The sequence below is a fragment of the Acanthisitta chloris genome, unplaced genomic scaffold (genome assembly GCF_000695815.1).
Source record: "Acanthisitta chloris isolate BGI_N310 unplaced genomic scaffold, ASM69581v1 scaffold5069, whole genome shotgun sequence".
Lineage (NCBI taxonomy): Eukaryota > Metazoa > Chordata > Aves > Passeriformes > Acanthisittidae > Acanthisitta > Acanthisitta chloris.
The window spans coordinates 54,450-72,723 of NW_008691929.1; the positions used below are offsets into that span (position 1 = coordinate 54,450).

General features: G+C 51.6%; 1 protein-coding gene across 1 annotated transcript in view; it reads right to left on the minus strand.

Moving 5' to 3' along the window:
- Nucleotides 1–1,788: 1,788 nt before the first annotated feature.
- Nucleotides 1,789–18,274, minus strand: part of LOC103809587 (disintegrin and metalloproteinase domain-containing protein 33-like) — a gene marked incomplete at its 5' end in the record, with an annotated part of 25,997 nt that continues 9,511 nt past the window's right edge. Inside the window, 22 exon segments of the mRNA XM_009082427.1 lie at nucleotides 1,789–1,938; nucleotides 2,895–2,912; nucleotides 3,210–3,373; nucleotides 3,659–3,904; nucleotides 5,178–5,268; nucleotides 5,887–6,037; nucleotides 6,377–6,485; nucleotides 7,526–7,603; nucleotides 9,001–9,205; nucleotides 9,759–9,867; nucleotides 10,380–10,575; nucleotides 11,237–11,326; nucleotides 11,683–11,860; nucleotides 14,035–14,056; nucleotides 14,059–14,152; nucleotides 14,843–14,927; nucleotides 15,040–15,206; nucleotides 15,851–15,922; nucleotides 16,034–16,099; nucleotides 16,482–16,668; nucleotides 17,187–17,263; nucleotides 17,720–17,795. Of these exon segments, the coding sequence (XP_009080675.1) occupies nucleotides 1,887–1,938; nucleotides 2,895–2,912; nucleotides 3,210–3,373; nucleotides 3,659–3,904; nucleotides 5,178–5,268; nucleotides 5,887–6,037; nucleotides 6,377–6,485; nucleotides 7,526–7,603; nucleotides 9,001–9,205; nucleotides 9,759–9,867; nucleotides 10,380–10,575; nucleotides 11,237–11,326; nucleotides 11,683–11,860; nucleotides 14,035–14,056; nucleotides 14,059–14,152; nucleotides 14,843–14,927; nucleotides 15,040–15,206; nucleotides 15,851–15,922; nucleotides 16,034–16,099; nucleotides 16,482–16,668; nucleotides 17,187–17,263; nucleotides 17,720–17,795 (2,533 nt within the window).

Below are 18,274 nucleotides of genomic sequence, written 5' to 3' on the forward strand. Positions count from 1 at the left end.
ATGTTTAAGGATCAGTTCATTCATCCTGTCCTCTGGAGCTCATCTGAGGATGATCTCAAGAGGTCCCTTTCAACCTATTTAGGTGTGATTTTGTGACTTGTTATCGGAGTATGAGATGTTGGATATCCATGAATCCAAGAAAAATACAGAGATACCAGAGATCACAAAATCACAGAATCAGGCTGGAAAAGTCTTCCAAGACCACTGAGCCCAACCTTTGACAGATCACCACCTTGTCAACTAGACTAGAGCACTGTGTTGTACCAAGTTGTTTCCTGACCACCTTCGGAGATGATGACTTCACCACCAACCTGGGCAGCCCATTCCAATGCCTGCCAACCCTTCCATGAAATTCTTCCTGCAGATGCTTCACGGAAGACCCATGTGCAAGACCAAACACTTCAACACAAAGTCTGATTGTGAGAGTAAGGACAGCTTAGGTTAAAGTGGCCTTAACCACAACCTGCAATTAGCAGCTTGTTTTGTAACACTACGAATAATGAAACACCAGAACACCAGAACAACACCTGAGGGTTGTCCCTGAGTCTACATCATGGTTGGACACATTTCAAAAAGATCTGTCCCAGATCAGAGCAGATCTATCCCAACATGTCAACTACCCCAGTGTAGCTAATATGTTACACACGGCTGGACTGAATGATCTCAGGTTGAAGGGGCTTCAGGGATCTCTTTGCACTGATGTGGTAGGAGGCCTGGAGATCCTGATTTCTAAAGGTTCATGGAACTTCTGAGTAAGAAAAGAGGCAAACGAGCCAGAGGACTGTAAGTCTTTGTTCTTGTTTCAGACCCTAACAGAGCCGCATGTCAAGTCATAGGAAAGTGGCACCATACAATACTGTGCAGGTCAACAGCACCTTTCAACTGAGGATTGTAAAGCCCTTTCAAGACATCAGTTTGTTCCACCTCACAACGCCCCTGTGAGGTAGGTATCACCCCCCATTTTACAGATGGGGGAACTGAGGCACAGAGAAATGCAATGGCTTGGCCAAGGCCTTTGGGCAAGCCAATGCCATGGGCAGGAGGTTTTCTTGCTCTTGTTCCTGGTTTGTGGCTCCTACCCCGTTTGGAGAGCAGAGTGTTGGCAGCTCACGGAGCCACTGCTGGATTTGACTCATGAGCAGGGAACAGGCAATGTTTGTGGAGGGCTCCTGAGCCCCTTGTAAGCACCCTGGAAAACAGCTGCCACCAGCACTTGAGGCATTGAAATGTTTCCCAGACAGCTTCTCCTTCCAGGTACAACCCCAGGATTGCCACTGGTTTTCCTTGTGCAATCAGAGAGGAGGTCAGGAGGAGCCTGAGAACTTGGATCCTTCATGTAAATGTCCAAGCACTGCATGGTACAGTCCAAATTGGAAATGACGTTTCTCTCATGGCAAATGTCTCCCTGGAGACAATGCCCAGCATTGAGCTCTGGTGGCACTGGGTGGTGGGAGGCCTCACAGGCCTGGAGGAGAAGGAGGAGGTAGCTAGAAGGATATTACACTCTTACCAGCATCTTTCATCAGTGTTGGATGTTCACTTGCCTCCCAAGTCAGTCCATCCCAGTCCATGTGCAATGTCAAGAAGAAACTAAAGCTGGGAGGTAAATTGGCCAGGAAGCAATGCCAGGAGCTGTGGTGGAGTCTCCATCATTGAAACCCCATCTCCAACCAATCCTAACCCTTAGTTAAGTCATAGTACCAATTTCCCTTCTCCTCCCCCCACCACTACAGTTTTTGTGCTGAATACATATTCTGTCATATAAAAATAGTCCTCTGGTATCAAAAGACAAATAAAATGAGAGGAATAAAAGACCCCTGTGGCCTGCAGCAGTGCAAATCAGGAGAGCCAGCTCAGGAAGGATGGGCTCAGATGTCCTTGGATTGTCACTTCTTTGAGGAGAAGGAGGTTGATTGGACTTTGATGGCTGGGACTGGCCTAGAGTGAGCAGAGAAAGACACAACTCATTTGAGTGCAAAGATCAAGCATCCACGACCTCTAGCACACCCAACCTTCCATAGCTCAGGGCAGAGAGACGAGCCACAACTTCTCTGGGCAGCCTGAGCCAGTGCCTCACCACCCTCACAGCCAACAATTCCCTCCCAGTATCCCATCTAACCCTGCCTTCTCGCAGTGGGAAGCCACTGCTTGTGTCCCTATCCAAAGTCCCTCTCCAGGGCTGCTCTTGGTGGGCAGCAGAGACAAAACCATACAGTTTGGAGAAGGGAGATGAGTTTGACTGTCAGGATGTGCCAAGCCGTTCTCTTTTGGAATCATGGAACATCCCTTGTTTATTTACTAGGAGAGAGGGACTACAGAGATTGACTAACACTGAGACATTTTGGGGCATATTTAGACTCTTTGTGGTGTCAACCACAAAGGCCTAATAACCCAAAGTAGTGTAAGAGAGTCAAAGCAAACTGTCTGGGGATGGGGGACAACTTCAGCCCAGGATGGTGCTATCTCTCCATGGCTGGATATGTCCCATGAGCCTGGCTAGCAGCAGTGGATGCAAGTACAATCCGTTGAGGTTCCACTGACCCATCTCCAGAGGATTCAGCAGTACAGTAAGAGCTTGAAGTAGTGGTGATATTGTAAAGGACTCGATCTCCCAGCTCTAAACTGGAAAACCATGTGCTTCATTCCCTTGGACACAGGTGCCCAATCCTGCTGTTGCTGGGGTCTCTAGAGGGACTATGTCCTGCTCATCTAGGAACCTCTGGGAAGGTGGATATTTAATCCCCAGTCTCCAAATATTCATTCTATGATTCTAGAGAGAGTTGGACTTGATGATCTTAAAGGTCTCTTCCAACCTAGTTCCCAGCCCAGTGCCTAACCGAAGGCCACTCCCCACCAAGTAGTCCCCATGGGTCTACATGATGTCCTTTACTCACCTTTGAGGTGGCATCGGTCTGCAGGGAGGAAAGATGAAAGAGAGCATCAATGTCCACCCCTTCACTTCACTGTCCCCCAGCAGAACACCAGCAGCTCCCTCCATGCTCTGGGATCCACGTGCACCCCCAAAAGAGGGCATCTCCCTTAACCCAGGACCTTACAAGACCCAGCCTTGATCACCATTGGCCAATTTTGGCCAATGTGGCTGCAGACCATTGGGATGTCCTACAAAGATGTGACCCACAAGACCCCACAGTGTCCACCTACAGGACCTCAGCCATGATGGGAGGCACTCAACTCCTCTCACAACTCACTTTAAGGGCCTCATGGGGTGGCTCGTGGCACTTGTACCCGACACCTTGAAGTTGGTAGGAGGGACCATGACCAGCAGGGTCTGTCCATGTGCAGGAGGCAGCTCTTTGGCCAGAAGGGGACTTCCAGGAAGTGGCCGACGTGGGGGCTGGTGCTTTGGGACCACCTGGGATCACAGAGTGTATGGGGAGATAAAACACCCTTAGAGGAGCATCCAATGTCCTCCTGCAAACCTCCCTCCCTCACTGCAGAGCTGAGAAGCTGCAAAGCATGAAAGAACACCCAAACTACCTTAAAATACTCTCATTATCTAATGACTTTTCTTCACTGTTGCAACAGGTCCATCTCTTTGGATGGTGTGACAGCTCCTTTATAGAGTCCAACCCCAAACCATCCAAAACCCAGGGAATTTGAACCTGGAAGGAAAGCACAGCCAACCAGTAACACTCACCAGCGGGGTCCTCACAGGGCTGCAAGGAAGAGGTTTCTTTGGAGGTGGGAGCTTAGCCTGGGAGATGACACTTTTGGTGGGGATCATGGGTGACTTGCTGACTGGTGGAGGTGGCCTGGCAGGCCTGGGGTCTCTGGGGCGTGGAGGGATGGAGTGGGGAGCAGGACGAAGAGGGTGGACGATGTTGACAGGCTGAGAGCCAGGCTGGTGAACACCAGATTTGGGGAGGAACGCAGTCCGTGCTGCCTGCTGAGATGAGAAGAGCCGAAGTATGGAGAAAATCCTTAGATGTTTTTCTAGGTACTAAAAATCAAGTCTCCCCTTGAGGACTGAGTTCTAGGGAGGTGCAGGAGTGCAGGATATTTATTCCACTTTCTGGGACCACCACTTCTACCATCTCACCCAGAAACTGAACATGTTTAGTGGTGCACCTGGCAGTACCCATGGGTGGACTTGGAAGACCTTAAAGGTCTTTTCCAACCTAAATGATTCTGTGTTTACTCCTCACTGACCATATGAGAGGACACAGGGATGAGAAAAGTGCTGGGCTCAAAGATCCAGAGCAGGGTCAGCTTTGGTGAATCCATGCTCATATCAACCTTCCAGTGTCTGAAGGGGCTACAAGGAAGCTGGAGAGGGACTCTTTGTTAGGAACTGGAGTGATAAGACAAGGCGTAATGGGGATAAATTCAAAGAGGGGAAATTTAAAGTAGATATTAGGAAGAAGTTTCCTCCTGTGAGTGAGGTGAGACACTGGCACAGGTTGCCTAGGGAGGTTGTGGATGCCCCAACCCTGGCAGTGTTCATTCCAGGTTGGATAAAGCCTTGAGCAACCATGTCTGGTGGGAGGTGTCCCTGCCCAGGGCAGGGGGTTGGAACTAGATGATCTCTAAGGTCCATACCAACCCCTTAAAATTCTATGAAACTATGAATCCACACCATATTTCCACCAGATGGGAGTCATCATCCACTCTGCCCTGCTCACAGACACTGTGGCTGTGCTCAAAAAATCTGAAGTCTTCCTAAATGTAGTCCTAATGTTGAAATAAAGCACCATGAGAAGGTCAAAAGTTTAAAATTTACTGAATTATACTACAAGGCACATAAAACAACTTCTGAAAAATGAGGGAATAACTAAATCTTCTGGAGCCATGACCCAAGATGGAAGAACAGGAGGACACCACAAATCAAACTACAAAGCCAAAGCACACCTTTTTTTGAATTTTGGGCTCATAGCCATAGGAAAATACTCACCCATGGACTATGATCACCTTTTTCCACATGGGCAATGTCCCAATGGAGGCTCCTGGCAATCATCAGGGCCTTTCTTGAGCAGGTAGATCTCAAGAGACTCACTTTTAGAAGCAATGGGTACTAGCAACCACAGGCTCAGTGTAGACAGTGCAAAACCAGCATGGAGCATCAGTTGCTTGCCCAGCTGCTGGAGGTAGATATGATCCCTCACAGGTATCACACCCCAGGGAGAGAAAACAAATTTGGCAGGTGAGTTATCACTTACTTTATTAGTGTGGCTGGAGGTGGAGATGTTTCTCAAGGTGAAAGCAGCTTTGGGACGGCCACTGGTTGACTTCCGACTGATGGATTTACTCCTGCCCAGGATTACAAATGTCAGTACCAGATGGAAAAACAAAGGAACCACATTTGCAACAGCTGTTCCTGAAATGCTGCACATCAGTGACATCCTGTCTGTGGTAACAGATCACTAACAGACAGCCTTGCACTGCTGGGTGAGCAGGGGTGAGAGTCTGTCGAGGTAATAAGGGTAATGCAGGGGGTTGGTTGGTTGGTTCTGGGTTTTTCTCTGAAGTTATTGCAGGTGCTCTGAGAGGGGAAGGAGGATGGTGTGTCTGTACCTGTACTGGGAGGGGAAATAATGGGAATATCAAAATTCAGTGGTTCTTAGAACTGTTGGAGCTCTTTCAGCCTGCTAGAAGCAGGTGGTGAGAAAGCTCCTTGGTACCAGCCACCTTCATCATCACTCCCTAGGATGGTCCTTTTAGTTGTTCCTCTAGTTGGGGAAGAGCTGAGAGTCTCAGATTTTCCCAGGAGAGACCTCTTCAAATCTCAAACCATGTCTCATACCAGTTTGAAACAGACCCTGTGCCCCACCAGCTCCCCCAGAACCATTCAGACCAGGCTGGATGAAACAAGGTTTCAGGGTCTCACGGGGTTCTCAAGAGAGAGGGGATTTAGGATGCATCACCCACCTGTATGCCTCCCGGATCCTCTTCCTCATCTCCTTTATCCATTTATTCAGGAGGGAGTTCTCCCGACGGTACCAATAGTAGATGCTCATCATCAGGGCCGGTAGGAAGAACAGGAGGATGACCAGGAGGGCTATCAAAATGACTTTGTGATCTAGCAGGGAGAGCACAGACATGAGTGAGGGACTGGGACTGTTACCAGCCTCTGGCCTCACTGGATGGAAACATTAATGCCCATCCCCAACCAAGTTAGAGACATCACTGCTGGGCACACCTCCAAAAAGGGAGCAAGGACCATCCAGTGGCCTCTGGTGGGAATGGGTGACCACCAAGCAGCCAGAGTTGGACACAGACTGAGTCTACCTCAACAGATGCAACCCAGAACCTCTGGGAGCAGAGCTGACAGCAGGTTTATCATCCCATTTCCCCCTCTCATGGCATCACTCCAGCCCCACCAGCATCTCAAGGCACTGAATGAGAAGTTGTGACTCACTGTCACGCTGCACAGGGCCACTGTCCACACTCCCACCCAAGCCTGGCTTCTCACAGTAGGGGGGAGCCCAGCCAGCATCACAGTGGCAGTTCTTATTGCTGTTGCAGACCTGAAGAGAGAGAAAGAAGGTTGGAGACCACGAGGGATGTGAGGAAATAATGGGATGAGAGCAGAAGGCCAGTGACAAGTGTCTGGCTGGAGGAGTTTTACCCCAGCCAATATTCACCTCTTGAACATCACAGAACCACAGAATGCCCTGAGTTGGAAGGGACCTTAAAGATCATCTTGTTTCACCACCCTGTCTTGGGCAGAGACACCTTCCACTACACCAGGTTGCTCCAAGTCCCATCCAACCTGGCCTGGAACACTTCTAGGGATGGGGCAGCCACAGCTTCTCTGGGCAACCTGTGCCACTATCTCACCACCCCTTGAGTAAAGAATATCAATACCTAATATCAAAACTAAATCTCTCCTCTTTTAGTTTCAAACCATCCCCCTGGTCCTATCCCTGTATGCTCTTGTAGAAAGTACACATACCCCAGTTCTCTTAGAGCTCCTTTATGCACTGGAAGGGGCTCTAAAGTTTCCCTGAAGCCTTCTCTTCTCCAGGCTGGACACCCCCAGCTCTCTGAAGAGCTTTAACAATGCTGAGCAGACCAAAAAGGTAAATCTGGGTGTTTTACTTATTGTATTTCTCTACATAATCCAGCAGATCTCCGACAGCAGTTTGCTGTTGCCTCATCTGTCACCGCCCTGCATTCCACAGAGGTCAAACCTTTGTAGCCTTCAAGTTTTGGACAACAGTGTCTCTTTCTATTCACTGAACCATTTCCCTGCCTTTTTGCAGTCCCAGTTGTCTTCCTAATTCCTGCTTTGCTCTCAGAGGGGAACAGACACCTGCTCTGAGCTCCAAACACTCTCCAAATTTTGCAGATGTTCCTTACATCATGAATGAACTTATTCCTCTCACTTGGATATGAGTAAGCAAAGATCCAAGCTCAGCCTCACCTGTAGCTGATGAATGAGGCAGTTACGAAAGGCAGAAATCCTTTGTGTTACAGGGCTCATCCCTGTGGGAGACACTTGGTTTGGCTTAAATATCTGTGCCTCATCTCAGGAGCTTTCTGGAGGTCTTGGGCAGTAACTCACCCCATGGCCATTGCACCGGGAAACACACTTTTCCAGCTCAAAAAGGGAGGCATTCTGGCACCGGCGATCCTTGCAAACCTGAGAGAAAGCCAAGTAGCTGAGGTTAGAGAAAGCCTCTAGAGAGGGGAGACAGCGATCTTGTGGCTTCACAGATGGAGGTTCTCTGGAAGGATGTTGCCTGTTGGAAAAGGCAGGTTGGTTAAATCCCATTATTCCAGGCAAATGGATTTCACTCCAATTTTCAGCACAGCCTAGGAAATCTCTGCCATTCCACTATCCAGGACAGCTCAGCAGAGACCAACCACTACCACTGCCAGCTCTCCTCCCCAGACAGCCCACCTGGCAGCTCCTGGAGAAACCATTTCCCATCTGGCCCTCAAATGTGGGCACCAGCCAAAAAAAACAATGCCGGATTTCAACCCCAGCCATCCTTCCTCATGAAAATGTCAACATTTTGGCCTTCCATCCCAAACTGGGATGAAAATTTCACAATTAAAACACCGAACAGCACAGGCTACAGCTCTGCAGCCAACTCTCTGGCACACATCCCTGTTACTGTGTTCTCCACCAGGCTTCTGCCCTTTTACAGCTCAACTGACTCCCTTGAAAGTACTTGGAAATGAGGCGGCAAAAGAGCCTAATGTTCACCTAGCACTGGATTTGTCATGTTGACTCCTAACAGGGAAACAATTTCTTCATAGGAGGAAGCCTCATCCATCAAGTCCTGGGGCAATTCTTGTTGGGGTTGTTACACTATGAATCAAATGAGAAAAGCAGCATGGAGGCCAGAGAGAGTTTCATTGTCTAAACATGAGCATCTGCTGATGTCTAGAAATGTTCCAGTTGAGACAAATGTGGTGGCCTACAAATATCTACTGATGTCTAGAAATGCTCCAGCTGAGATGTCATCAAGGCAATGTCTGCACACATGGAGGAAACCATGTCCTGTGGCCCAGCTGTAACACAGAGAAGAGCCAATGTCCACATTGGAGCTGGATAAGAGCCAAGGAGATTCACAGAGTATTAAGGGGTTGAAACAGACCTTAGAGATCATTTGGTCTCAACCCTCCCTGCCATGGAGAGAGACACCTCCCACCAGAGCAGGTTGCTCAAGCATTTATCCAACCTGGCTGGGAACACTGCCAGGGTTGGGGCAGCCACAGTCTCCCTGGGCAGCCTGTGCCAGTGTCTCACCACACAGGGAAAAACTTCTTCCTAATATCTAACTTAAATTTCCCCTCTTTCAATTTATCCCCATTACTCCTTGTCCTGTCACTACAATTCCTAACCAAGAGTCCCTCTCCAGCTTCCCTGTGCCCCTTCAGATCCTGGAAAGTTGCTCTGAGGTCACTAGGCTGAACAACCTCAGCCTCCTCAGCCTGTCTTCGTATGGGAGATGCTACAATCCTATTATCAACTCTGTGGCCCTCCTCTGACCTCCCGCAGGAATCCCAGCCCTAGGAAGAGGCACTCACCATCCCATCTCCACATTTTGTCCCTGTCATCACCAGCCCAGGGTCAGAGAGGTCTTCCTCGTCATCCTTCGCAGTGTACATGTAGGTGCCACGGCACTTCACCTCGCGCCCGTTGAAGCGGATGGTAGTGTCGATGGAGACAGTGTTGGTCCCTTGGGGCTTCTTAGCTGAGCTCTGGCACTGGATTTTGCCACACATGGCATCCCTGAGAACAGGCACAGACGAGGTGAGGGTGGGAGGTAGGGGTACAGGTCACCTCACCCTCCCTGCCCCATCCTCCCACACCTCCTCTGAATTTATGGCCACATTGGGTGGTGATGGAGAGGCACAGCTCAGAAAGGACTTGGATAAATCGTGGACAGCAAGGAGAAGTGCTGGAGGGAACAGGCATAGGGGACCTCTAACATCCCTGGTTTAACTGGGAATACTGGAGAGCACATGGTCCCTAAACAGCATTCTCCATTGCTGCTGTCTTTGATTGTTCCATCAAGCTGGCCTGGGAGGTGCTGCATGGTGAGACAACAGAATCACAGAATCACTTAGGTCGGAAAAGACCTTCAAGATCATCAAGTCCAACCTCACAGCAGTGATGAAGACAGAGCCCAGGAAGGACCTGGTGGCTTCCTTGGGTCCAAAAAATGGGGCTGAACCAAGGGCTGATGCCAGGAGGTTGAGGTAGGACTCTCCTAGTCCCTTTGCAATGGTGGACAGCTGGGTGGCTGGAGATGCAGGAGGAGGAGATGGGGCACTGCACCCACCTCTTGTCACACTTGACGTAGCGCCCTTGGCTGTCTTTGCCACAGTTGCCATAGGTGTTTCCAGCCATGTTCACATCCTGGAAACAGGCATCTGGGGCTGGCCAGGCACCTGCAGGGAGGAAGAAAAGGTCCTGTGTGGGGTGGGGAAAGTAGGCAGTGGGGGGAAATTTCGAGAGCAGGAGCAGCAGCTGGATGGTCATAGAGAAAACACCATGGAAAAGTCTCGTGAAGAGCTACTGCCGCAGGTACTAGGCCAAAAACAGCATGAGAGGGAGGAAATTCCCTCTTCTCTGGGGTCTTGTGGAAGATTTTAGTCATAGAAACACAGAACGGTTTAGGCTGGAAGGGACCTTAAAAAACATCTCATTGACTCCCCCGTCATAGCAAAGGACACCTTCCAATAGACCAGGTTGCTCCAAGCCCCATCCAAACTGACCTTGAACTCTTCCAGGCATGGGGCATCACAGATTCTCTGAGTAAACTGCTCCAGTGCCCCTCCATCCAGTACCCTCCAACCTCATGGGCAGGCAACCCCACATCGGACTCAGGGCTGATACCCAGTGTGGATCCTGCTCTGGAAAGGGTTGGGAAAGAGGCAGGACTGAGGCTGGTGGGACTCACCTGGTCCCCAGAGCTGGACACACTGCTGGTGGTGGGTCATGCACATCCCATTGTTGCAGTAAGCCTCTCCATAGGCACAGGAGGAGCCATCCAGTAGGTACACGTTGGCTGGGCAGTAGGGTGAGGCACCTGTGCAATATTCAGGGAGGTCACAGGATCCTGCTGCTTCCCTGCACATCGTCCCAGCCACCTTCAGCTGCCACAGGAGAGAGAAACATCAGCACTGAGCCAAGGGACCAAGGCAGAATTGCTGCTGTCACCTGGCACGGTTTGGGGCCATGAATCATCTGTAATGTCCCCTGTGGGACTATATGGGGCTGTCAAGGTATGGAGACAAATCCTGGGTTGGACCTCAGCCATAAAGCAGCCAGCAGAGATTCTCGTGGAGAGTGACTTTTGACAAAGGCATGGGGTGCCAGGACAAAGGGGAATGGCTTCCCACTGCCAGAGGGCAAGGTTAGATGAGATATCAGGAAGAAATTGTTCCCTGTGAGAGTGGTGAGGCACTGGCACAGATTTCCCAGAGAAGGTGTGGCTGATCCATCTCTGGAAGTGTTCAAGGACAGGTGGGATGGGGCTTGGTCTAGTGGATGGTGTCCCTGGTCATGGCAGGTGGTTGGAATGAGATGATCTTTAAGGTCCCTTCCAACCCAACCCATTCTATGGTGCTGCTGCAGACACAAGTTTACACATAACCCTCCTCACTTGGCACCAGGGAAGTCTGAGATTATGGGTGTGCAGCACTTTGACCATATGGATGTGCAGCACATGAGTCCAGAGGAAACAGCAGGGCCATATCTCCCTTCTCAGCCCGTGGGCATGGTGGGGGCATGGTGGGGGGCACAGTGGGGTCTTACCTTGCAGTTCTGGCAGCAGTCACCATGGGCACACTGGGCCCCCTCCTTCAGTGTGCAGTTGTGAGCGTTGCAGCACGGATTGGTGCACTCCTGCGTGAGGTGGAGAAGTAGAAGACAACACCCTGGTCAGTGATTCCATCCCTTCTCCAACTCTTAAAAAACCACAGCATTGCTCTTCTCATTTTACTAACAGGGAAACTGAAGCACAGAGGGGATGAACAAGACCTAAGGACTCTAGGGAAAAGTCTAGCAAAAAGCCAGGACCAGGTTAAATGGATTCAGGAAGGTGGAATGGGAGGAATTCTTGGGATGGACTCCCTCTGGTGACCAGCAAACCCCCTTCCCTTAGAAACGCCCCCCTCCACATGGTCCACATCCTGCCACCCTGCAGCTGAGCTGAGCTGCAAAAGCTTCTGTAAGAAAGCAATGCAGTGCCCAGCTTGTACCTCCACCTCCCCACAGTCACAGTCTTCTCCTTCCTCTCGAAAGCCATTGCCACACTTCCGTCCCACCACCAGGTCCTTGGTGTCAGGCAGGTTGAAGAGACACATGCCACCTCCCTTCTGGAAGTAGCTCTCCAGCTGCCTCTTGCTGCAGGAGCTGAACACCCGAGGGAAGGGGTGTCTGTGCAGGGGACAGAGAGGGAGCGAGGGAGGGAGGGAGGGGAAAACGGTAATCAAGACCATGAGAAAGTGGAAAATCAGTCAGAACTGGGAATTGAGGATATGGACAAACCAGCACAAGCTCTTTCAAGAGCAGAAAGACTGTTCAGTGAGTACATGAGCATCTCCCACCCCAACTCTCATGAATGAGCACCAGACTAACAACCAAGGAACACCCAAAATTCTCAGGAATGGGATGAGGGGACAGGCAGAGCTGCTGTCCTTCATGCCTAGAGCATCAACCCTCCAGCGTGAAACCTCTTGGAGACTGGAGACCCCCATGGTGTGAACCTCAACATACAGAAGCACCCATGCATGCAGGCTCTGTCAGCTCAATGCTGGTGCAGATGTCACCTCTGCCTCATTCCTCTGCACCTGGGACACCACAGACACCTCTGTGCTAACCACACAGCAGGTTGCCACATCTGCAGTGCCCTTCTGCTCAGCATGTCAGCTAAAGATGTGTCTGATTTCACTGAACCACTGACAGGAAACTCCAGTTCAGGGCTGAGATGGCTGAAAATCATTTAAAAATTAAAGAAATATGGAAAAGAAACAGCAAAAACTCATACAGGAGCAAAAAACATAAGTAAATCAGAACATAAAATGTGTAAAGTAATTTCTCCAACAACCCAGCTGGTCTTTCTCCTAAGAGAGAAAGTGATTTTCTAGAGAAGCTCTGAGCATGTTCTTCCGTAATTTTGCAAAGTTTGTGGGGTTTTTGTGCAATTTACAAAGAAGAAGGAGGCATTTCCTCCTTCTTAGTAATAGTTTCAGTTCTTCCTAAGGCTGAAAAATAGTTTTATTTCATATTAGGACATCTCATTTTCAAGATGACACAGAGGAGTTTTTATAGAATTATATAAGTCTGGAGGAAATCTCTTGAGCTGCAGAGAAAGGTGTAAGTGCCTGCAAGTTGTGAGGGGGGAAGCAAGTAAATATACATGAAAGTATACAAAATATACAGGAATGTGCAAATAGGGGAAGGTTAACGATGGTCAAAAATATGCTTTTTCCCACCACAATCCACCTAGGCAGAGGGTGAACCCCTTGGGATCAGGACAGGTGTCTGACAGCCCTGAGAGCCAAGAGGGAACAGCCTGGGGACACCCTGGAATGACACCATGCGGTTTCATTGTCCTTTACTAAGAGCAGATGGATTCAAGTAAGAGGGAATCAAGCTGCTTTTCTGCAGTGCAGGGATATCTAGGATGACTGTAGTCTCAGGAGATGGAAGACCCAAAAGGAGGATTGCAAGTGGCACCAATCAGATGAATGTCATACAGTTTTGGACTGAATTAAAGGGTAAAAGCAAAGGAAAACAAAGCCTGGATGGATTCCAGAGAGCATGAAAATTAATACCTAACACTCCTGAGCATCCTGCATCCAGTCTGGGATGAGGGATGTGAGCTCATCCCACCACAGCCCGGCAGTGCCTTGAGCCCTCATTTGCATAACAGAGAGACTAGGCACTCCTTGGCCCTCCAGTCTTACAACAATTCTGTTGTGATGAGGTGTGGGATAGCACACGAAAATGCCTTGGATTCCTGTGATGTGTCTGTCAGATAACATCCATTTACTTCCATCCTTAGCTATTTTGGGGCTGCTGCAACCACTCTGCTGCCCCTCAGAGACCACCGGTCCTTCCAACTCCAAGGCCCAGGCCTTGGGATGTGCTCACTCCATGGAATCAAGAGTCACAGAATGGGTTGGGTTGGAAGGGATCTTAAAGACCATCTAGCTCCAAGTCCCTGCCATGCCATGACAGGTGGTTCCAAGCCCCATCCAACCTGGCCTGGAACACTCCCAGGGACAGAGCAGCCACAGCTTCTCTAGGCAACCTGTGCCAGTGCCTCACCAGCCTCACAGCCAAGAATTCCTTCCCAATATTCCATCTAACCCTGCCCTCTGGCAGTGGGAAGCCATTCCCCCTTGTCCTGTCCCTCCAGGCCCATATCCCACGTCCCTCTGCAGTTCTCTTAGAGCTCCTTTAGGCACTGGAAGGTGTCCTGAGGTCTCCCTGGAGCCTTCTCTTCCCCAAGCTGAATACTGCCAGCTCTCGTAGCCTGGCTCCATGGCAGAGGTGCCAAGACCCCTCCCCACTGCCCACCCCACCCACATCCCACTCCCACTTACCCAGTGGCTGCTGCCATGACACCACACAGCAGCCTTTGCTGTCATGGACCATGCCAAAATTATGGCCAATTTCATGGGCCATAGTGGCAGCGGCTCCGACGGGCTGCTCCGCATGGTCCTGCACAGGGAGAAGGGATGTGTCAGTATGGCAGGCAGGGGCAATGTAGAGAGGTGATCCTGTAGCAGGGAATGTTGCTGGGGTGATGGAGGGGCCACACATCCCTGGGACTGCTACTGGATCCCACGTGAAGGACAGAGAAAGGGTTGGAAGATGACAGAATTGCGGTTTGGTCTTCTAGAAGTCTTTCATGGGACTGTTGGGAAGTTCTTTTGATGGAGCTGAAAGCCTGAGACCTTGGAAGACGCATCCCAAAAAAACCAGAAATCTGAGTGCCCACCATCACCCTGCCTAGAGACCACAGGTCATCAGGGCCTCCACCACCATGACCAGGGCCACAATCAGGAGAAGAGTGATCTGGGAGAGATGACCCCACAAAACCAGAGAGAAAAGCAAGGGCTCTTCAATATGAGGGGCAGAAGCATCACAGGAGATGCCAACACCACTGTTAGCTAGAAGCTGAGGGTGCGCATCGGGTGGGAGACCTTTCAACTAGCTCCTTCTCACTCCCCTTAGCTAATATCTGAGAGGGGTAAGGGGCTATCAGCATCATTGCGCACTCTCAGCAGCATCCCAGGACCAACCCCAGATGGATGGTCCTCCAAACCCATGAAGAACCTCAGCAAGTCAGGGTAGCAATGGGGTTCTCCAGCCTGGGAGGAGCAGTGGGGACCTCCATGCCCCTCTTACCACGCTGACACCTCCAGAGTTATCCACGCTGCACATCCCCTCCAGTGGGGCCATGCCAATGGTTGTCCCTCCAAACGTCTTCCCTCTGCCCAGAAAGGAGAAGGGAGCAGGAGTTAGCACCCCAGTGTGGTTTGGAGACCTCAGTTTGAGCTGGGAGCCCCCTGCCCCAGTGTCCCCAGGTCCAAGAGGATGCTCACGTCAGCAGTTGGGCATTGTCGTGCTTCTTCCGTGACCTCAGTGATTTCTTCCACTGCAGGAAGGCCCAGAGAGTGGCATTGGCATCACTGGTGACAGCACACTGGTCCCGCTCTGTCCACACCTCCAGGCCTATCAGGGCCACCTTGATATTCAGCAGCCTGTAAAACTGCAAGGAGGGAACGGATGGAGGGGACAGGGTCTGGAATTCACTGGACATCCATCCCTGCCATGGCATTTCAGCTGGTGAGTCCCCATGTTTGCCTCCAGCTGGGTGACTTGGAGGCACATTTGTCCCAAATCCACCTACAAGCATGGGCTCTACAGGCACAGGGGTGGGCACAGGAACCAGTCAGGGTGGCACAATGACATCCATCAGTTGACAATGCCTAAACATGTCCCTCCTTGTGAGCTGCTGCTGCAGCTCAGCCAATGGGTGGCAAAAGCAATTTCCACTACGTGCATCTAAACTCCTAAATTCCTTGATGGGTGGTCAAGCCCTGGCATAGGCTGCCCAGGGCAGTGGTGGAGTCACTCTCCCTTGAGGTATTTATCAGATGTGAAGATGTGGCACCTGGGGACATGGGTTAGTGGTGGCCTTGGCAGTGCTGAGGGAATTGTTGGACTCAATGGACTTAGAGGTCTTTCCCAACCTTAATAATTCCATAATGCTAAGATTCCTAGCCCTAGTGACACAGGAACAGTTCCTGAGGGCCACCACAAGGCTCGTGCCAAGTTCAGGTGCTCTCACAGGCACTGGGAATGATGGAGCTGGTCAGAAGGGCCTGGCAGGTCCCTGTCACCAGCCATTACCTTGTCCACATAGTTTGCGATCTCCACAAGCCGTTGCTTGGTGTGGCCCAGGTTGAGGTTCTGGTTCCTGTACTGCAGACAGACAGGGTTGGGGAAGGATCACCAGAGGACAAGCATAAATGAAGACAGAAAGGGGTCCTGGTTTTTGGCAGGAGACCAGGTTTTGTCCCCCACAGCACTCACCAGTGTGTGATCGGCAACGATGAAGAGCTCCATGTACTTCATGGTTCTCCAGGCATCTCTCCTTACCTGCAAGACAGACACAAGGCTCAGAAAAGTGAAAGAGAGGGCAGCCCATGGCTCTGGGCATCTTCCCAGACACCACAGAGCTGCTCAGGAGGGACAACTGAGAGGGGAAACTGAGGCACAAGGTGACAAGGACAAGGTGGCTACAACGTCATGTTCCACACCACAGGAAACAGCACTGGTACCCAACCCACATGTCCTTCCTTTGAGGTCTCACAATCAACTTCAGACCAAGATAACCTGCCCACAGAGCCCCCTCAGGTGCCATCTGCCTGCACAACCCTGGCCAGATGGCAGGGTGATGGGCACCCTTCCACACGGTGCAGACAGCCCCACTCCCAGCCTTCTGCCCCTCCCTGAGCACAGGACCCCGGGATGGATTTACCCGTTGGTGCACCGGCTGGAAGAGCTGAGCAACGTCAGCAATAGTGCTCCCAAAATCATCTCCGTGGCCACAGGTCCCACCTCGGATGGGCAAGTGCTCTGCTCGGTGGATGACGTGGTGCCCTGGCTCGGGGGTCCCCAGGGGTTTCAGGTAGTAGCTGGCATTGTTGCTCAGCACTATGAGGCCCCTGGGAATGGAGAACAGCCCCTGATGGCTCCTGTGGTGCTTCCACTCTGTCTCCCTCAGTCCCTGAGGCCCCACAAACTCATAGCACCTCAGCCTGGTCCATACCTGAGGTGGGAGCAGGAACAAGAGGTGGAGGTCTCTGTCCAAACAGCCCCATGAGCTATTATACCCTTGGCATTAAAGCCCTGTGCCTGTTAGATCACAGGAACGAAGCTCCGTTCTGGTGTACCCACTGTGGGGTGCGGGGTCTTCCCTCCTCCAGAGATGAATTTTCCCAAAAGCAGCTCATGCTGCCAGAAAAATGGCCTCTCCCTCACCCCGCCTGCCCTCTCCCAGGGTTGGGTGAAGGATGGGAGTCACAGAAAAATCAGCCCTGTGAAGCATTTAGACCTGGGCTGCAAGAGCATCAATATTGCTCCAGGGGGTCCCCAAAGGGGATCCCTGCAGAGAGGAAGGAGCAGTGGATCCATCCCCCTGTTTTTCAGCCCCACACCCTCCCTGCCCTGCATGTCTCCATACCGTATTCCCGAGCAGGTGCTGAGGACAATCCAGGAGCCTCGGTAGCCGTGGACGTGGCCATGGTAGTAGCAGTGGTCCTGGAGAGAGGAGATGGAGACCTCCTTTAGAGACCCCCACGCCGGGCTGGGCAGCAACACACCCTGTGTGCTGCTCCCAAAACAACACCCATTCTCCATGTCTCAGTCAGGGGAGCAGTGTCCTTCTGCACCAGGACGGGAGGGACGGAGCCAGGAGCTGGAGTTCAGCCCAGGACACAGACAGCCCAGCGCCCGGCTCGGCGCTCTGGAAGGGTGACAAAAGGCCGGTGGGGGACATCGGGGAGGGCCTGGTGCTGCCTGTGTTTATTTCCCGAGGTGCTGTACCGAGGCCAAGAGATACAGGAGCCGCGTGCTGCTGCATTCCTCCTGCCACAGGCGCCGGGGATGCTGCCAGGGAAAACTCCCTGCCCCACACCGGTGGGGATTTGGCTTCACCCCAAGTGCCAAAGCACCCTGGAAAACAGGGATGAGCTACACCTGTCCCCCAGCACCCACCGTGTGGTTGGGGGTCACCGTCACGGGTTGTCCATCCATGGTGTAATGTGTCTCTGTGTAGCCTGGCGCCAGAAGCCTGCGGAGGGAGGAGAGGGTGAGGAGCCTGGAGCTGCTCCAGCTGTCCCAACACAGGGACATGCTGAATCACTCTGCCTGAACCCCTTCACCTCTCCCTTTGCAGAGCTCCAGGCATGGAGGCGCCGGGCTCTGCTGCCACAGGGCTGGCACCCAATCAGCGTTTGTCCATGGCTACAGGGGACAGGAATCACAGCCCAATGTGCCCCTTTGCACCTCAGCAAGGAAGGGGGTGCCCAAACTCCTTTGGGCTCCTGGTCTGGGATGGGAAGGAGTCCAGCCCACCCAGCCCCAGCCAGAGGGCTCAGGCACGGCAGGGTCACCTTGTCACCACCAAGGACAAGGGGTCAGGCAGGGTGACAGCTTCTCCACAGAGACCAAGCCCTCCTTGAGACAAAGTCCTCAGGGATAAGCATCCTGCAGGGAGAAGAGCGGATCGGCCCTGTACTCAGGGACCAGATGAGGATGTGGAAACTTTGG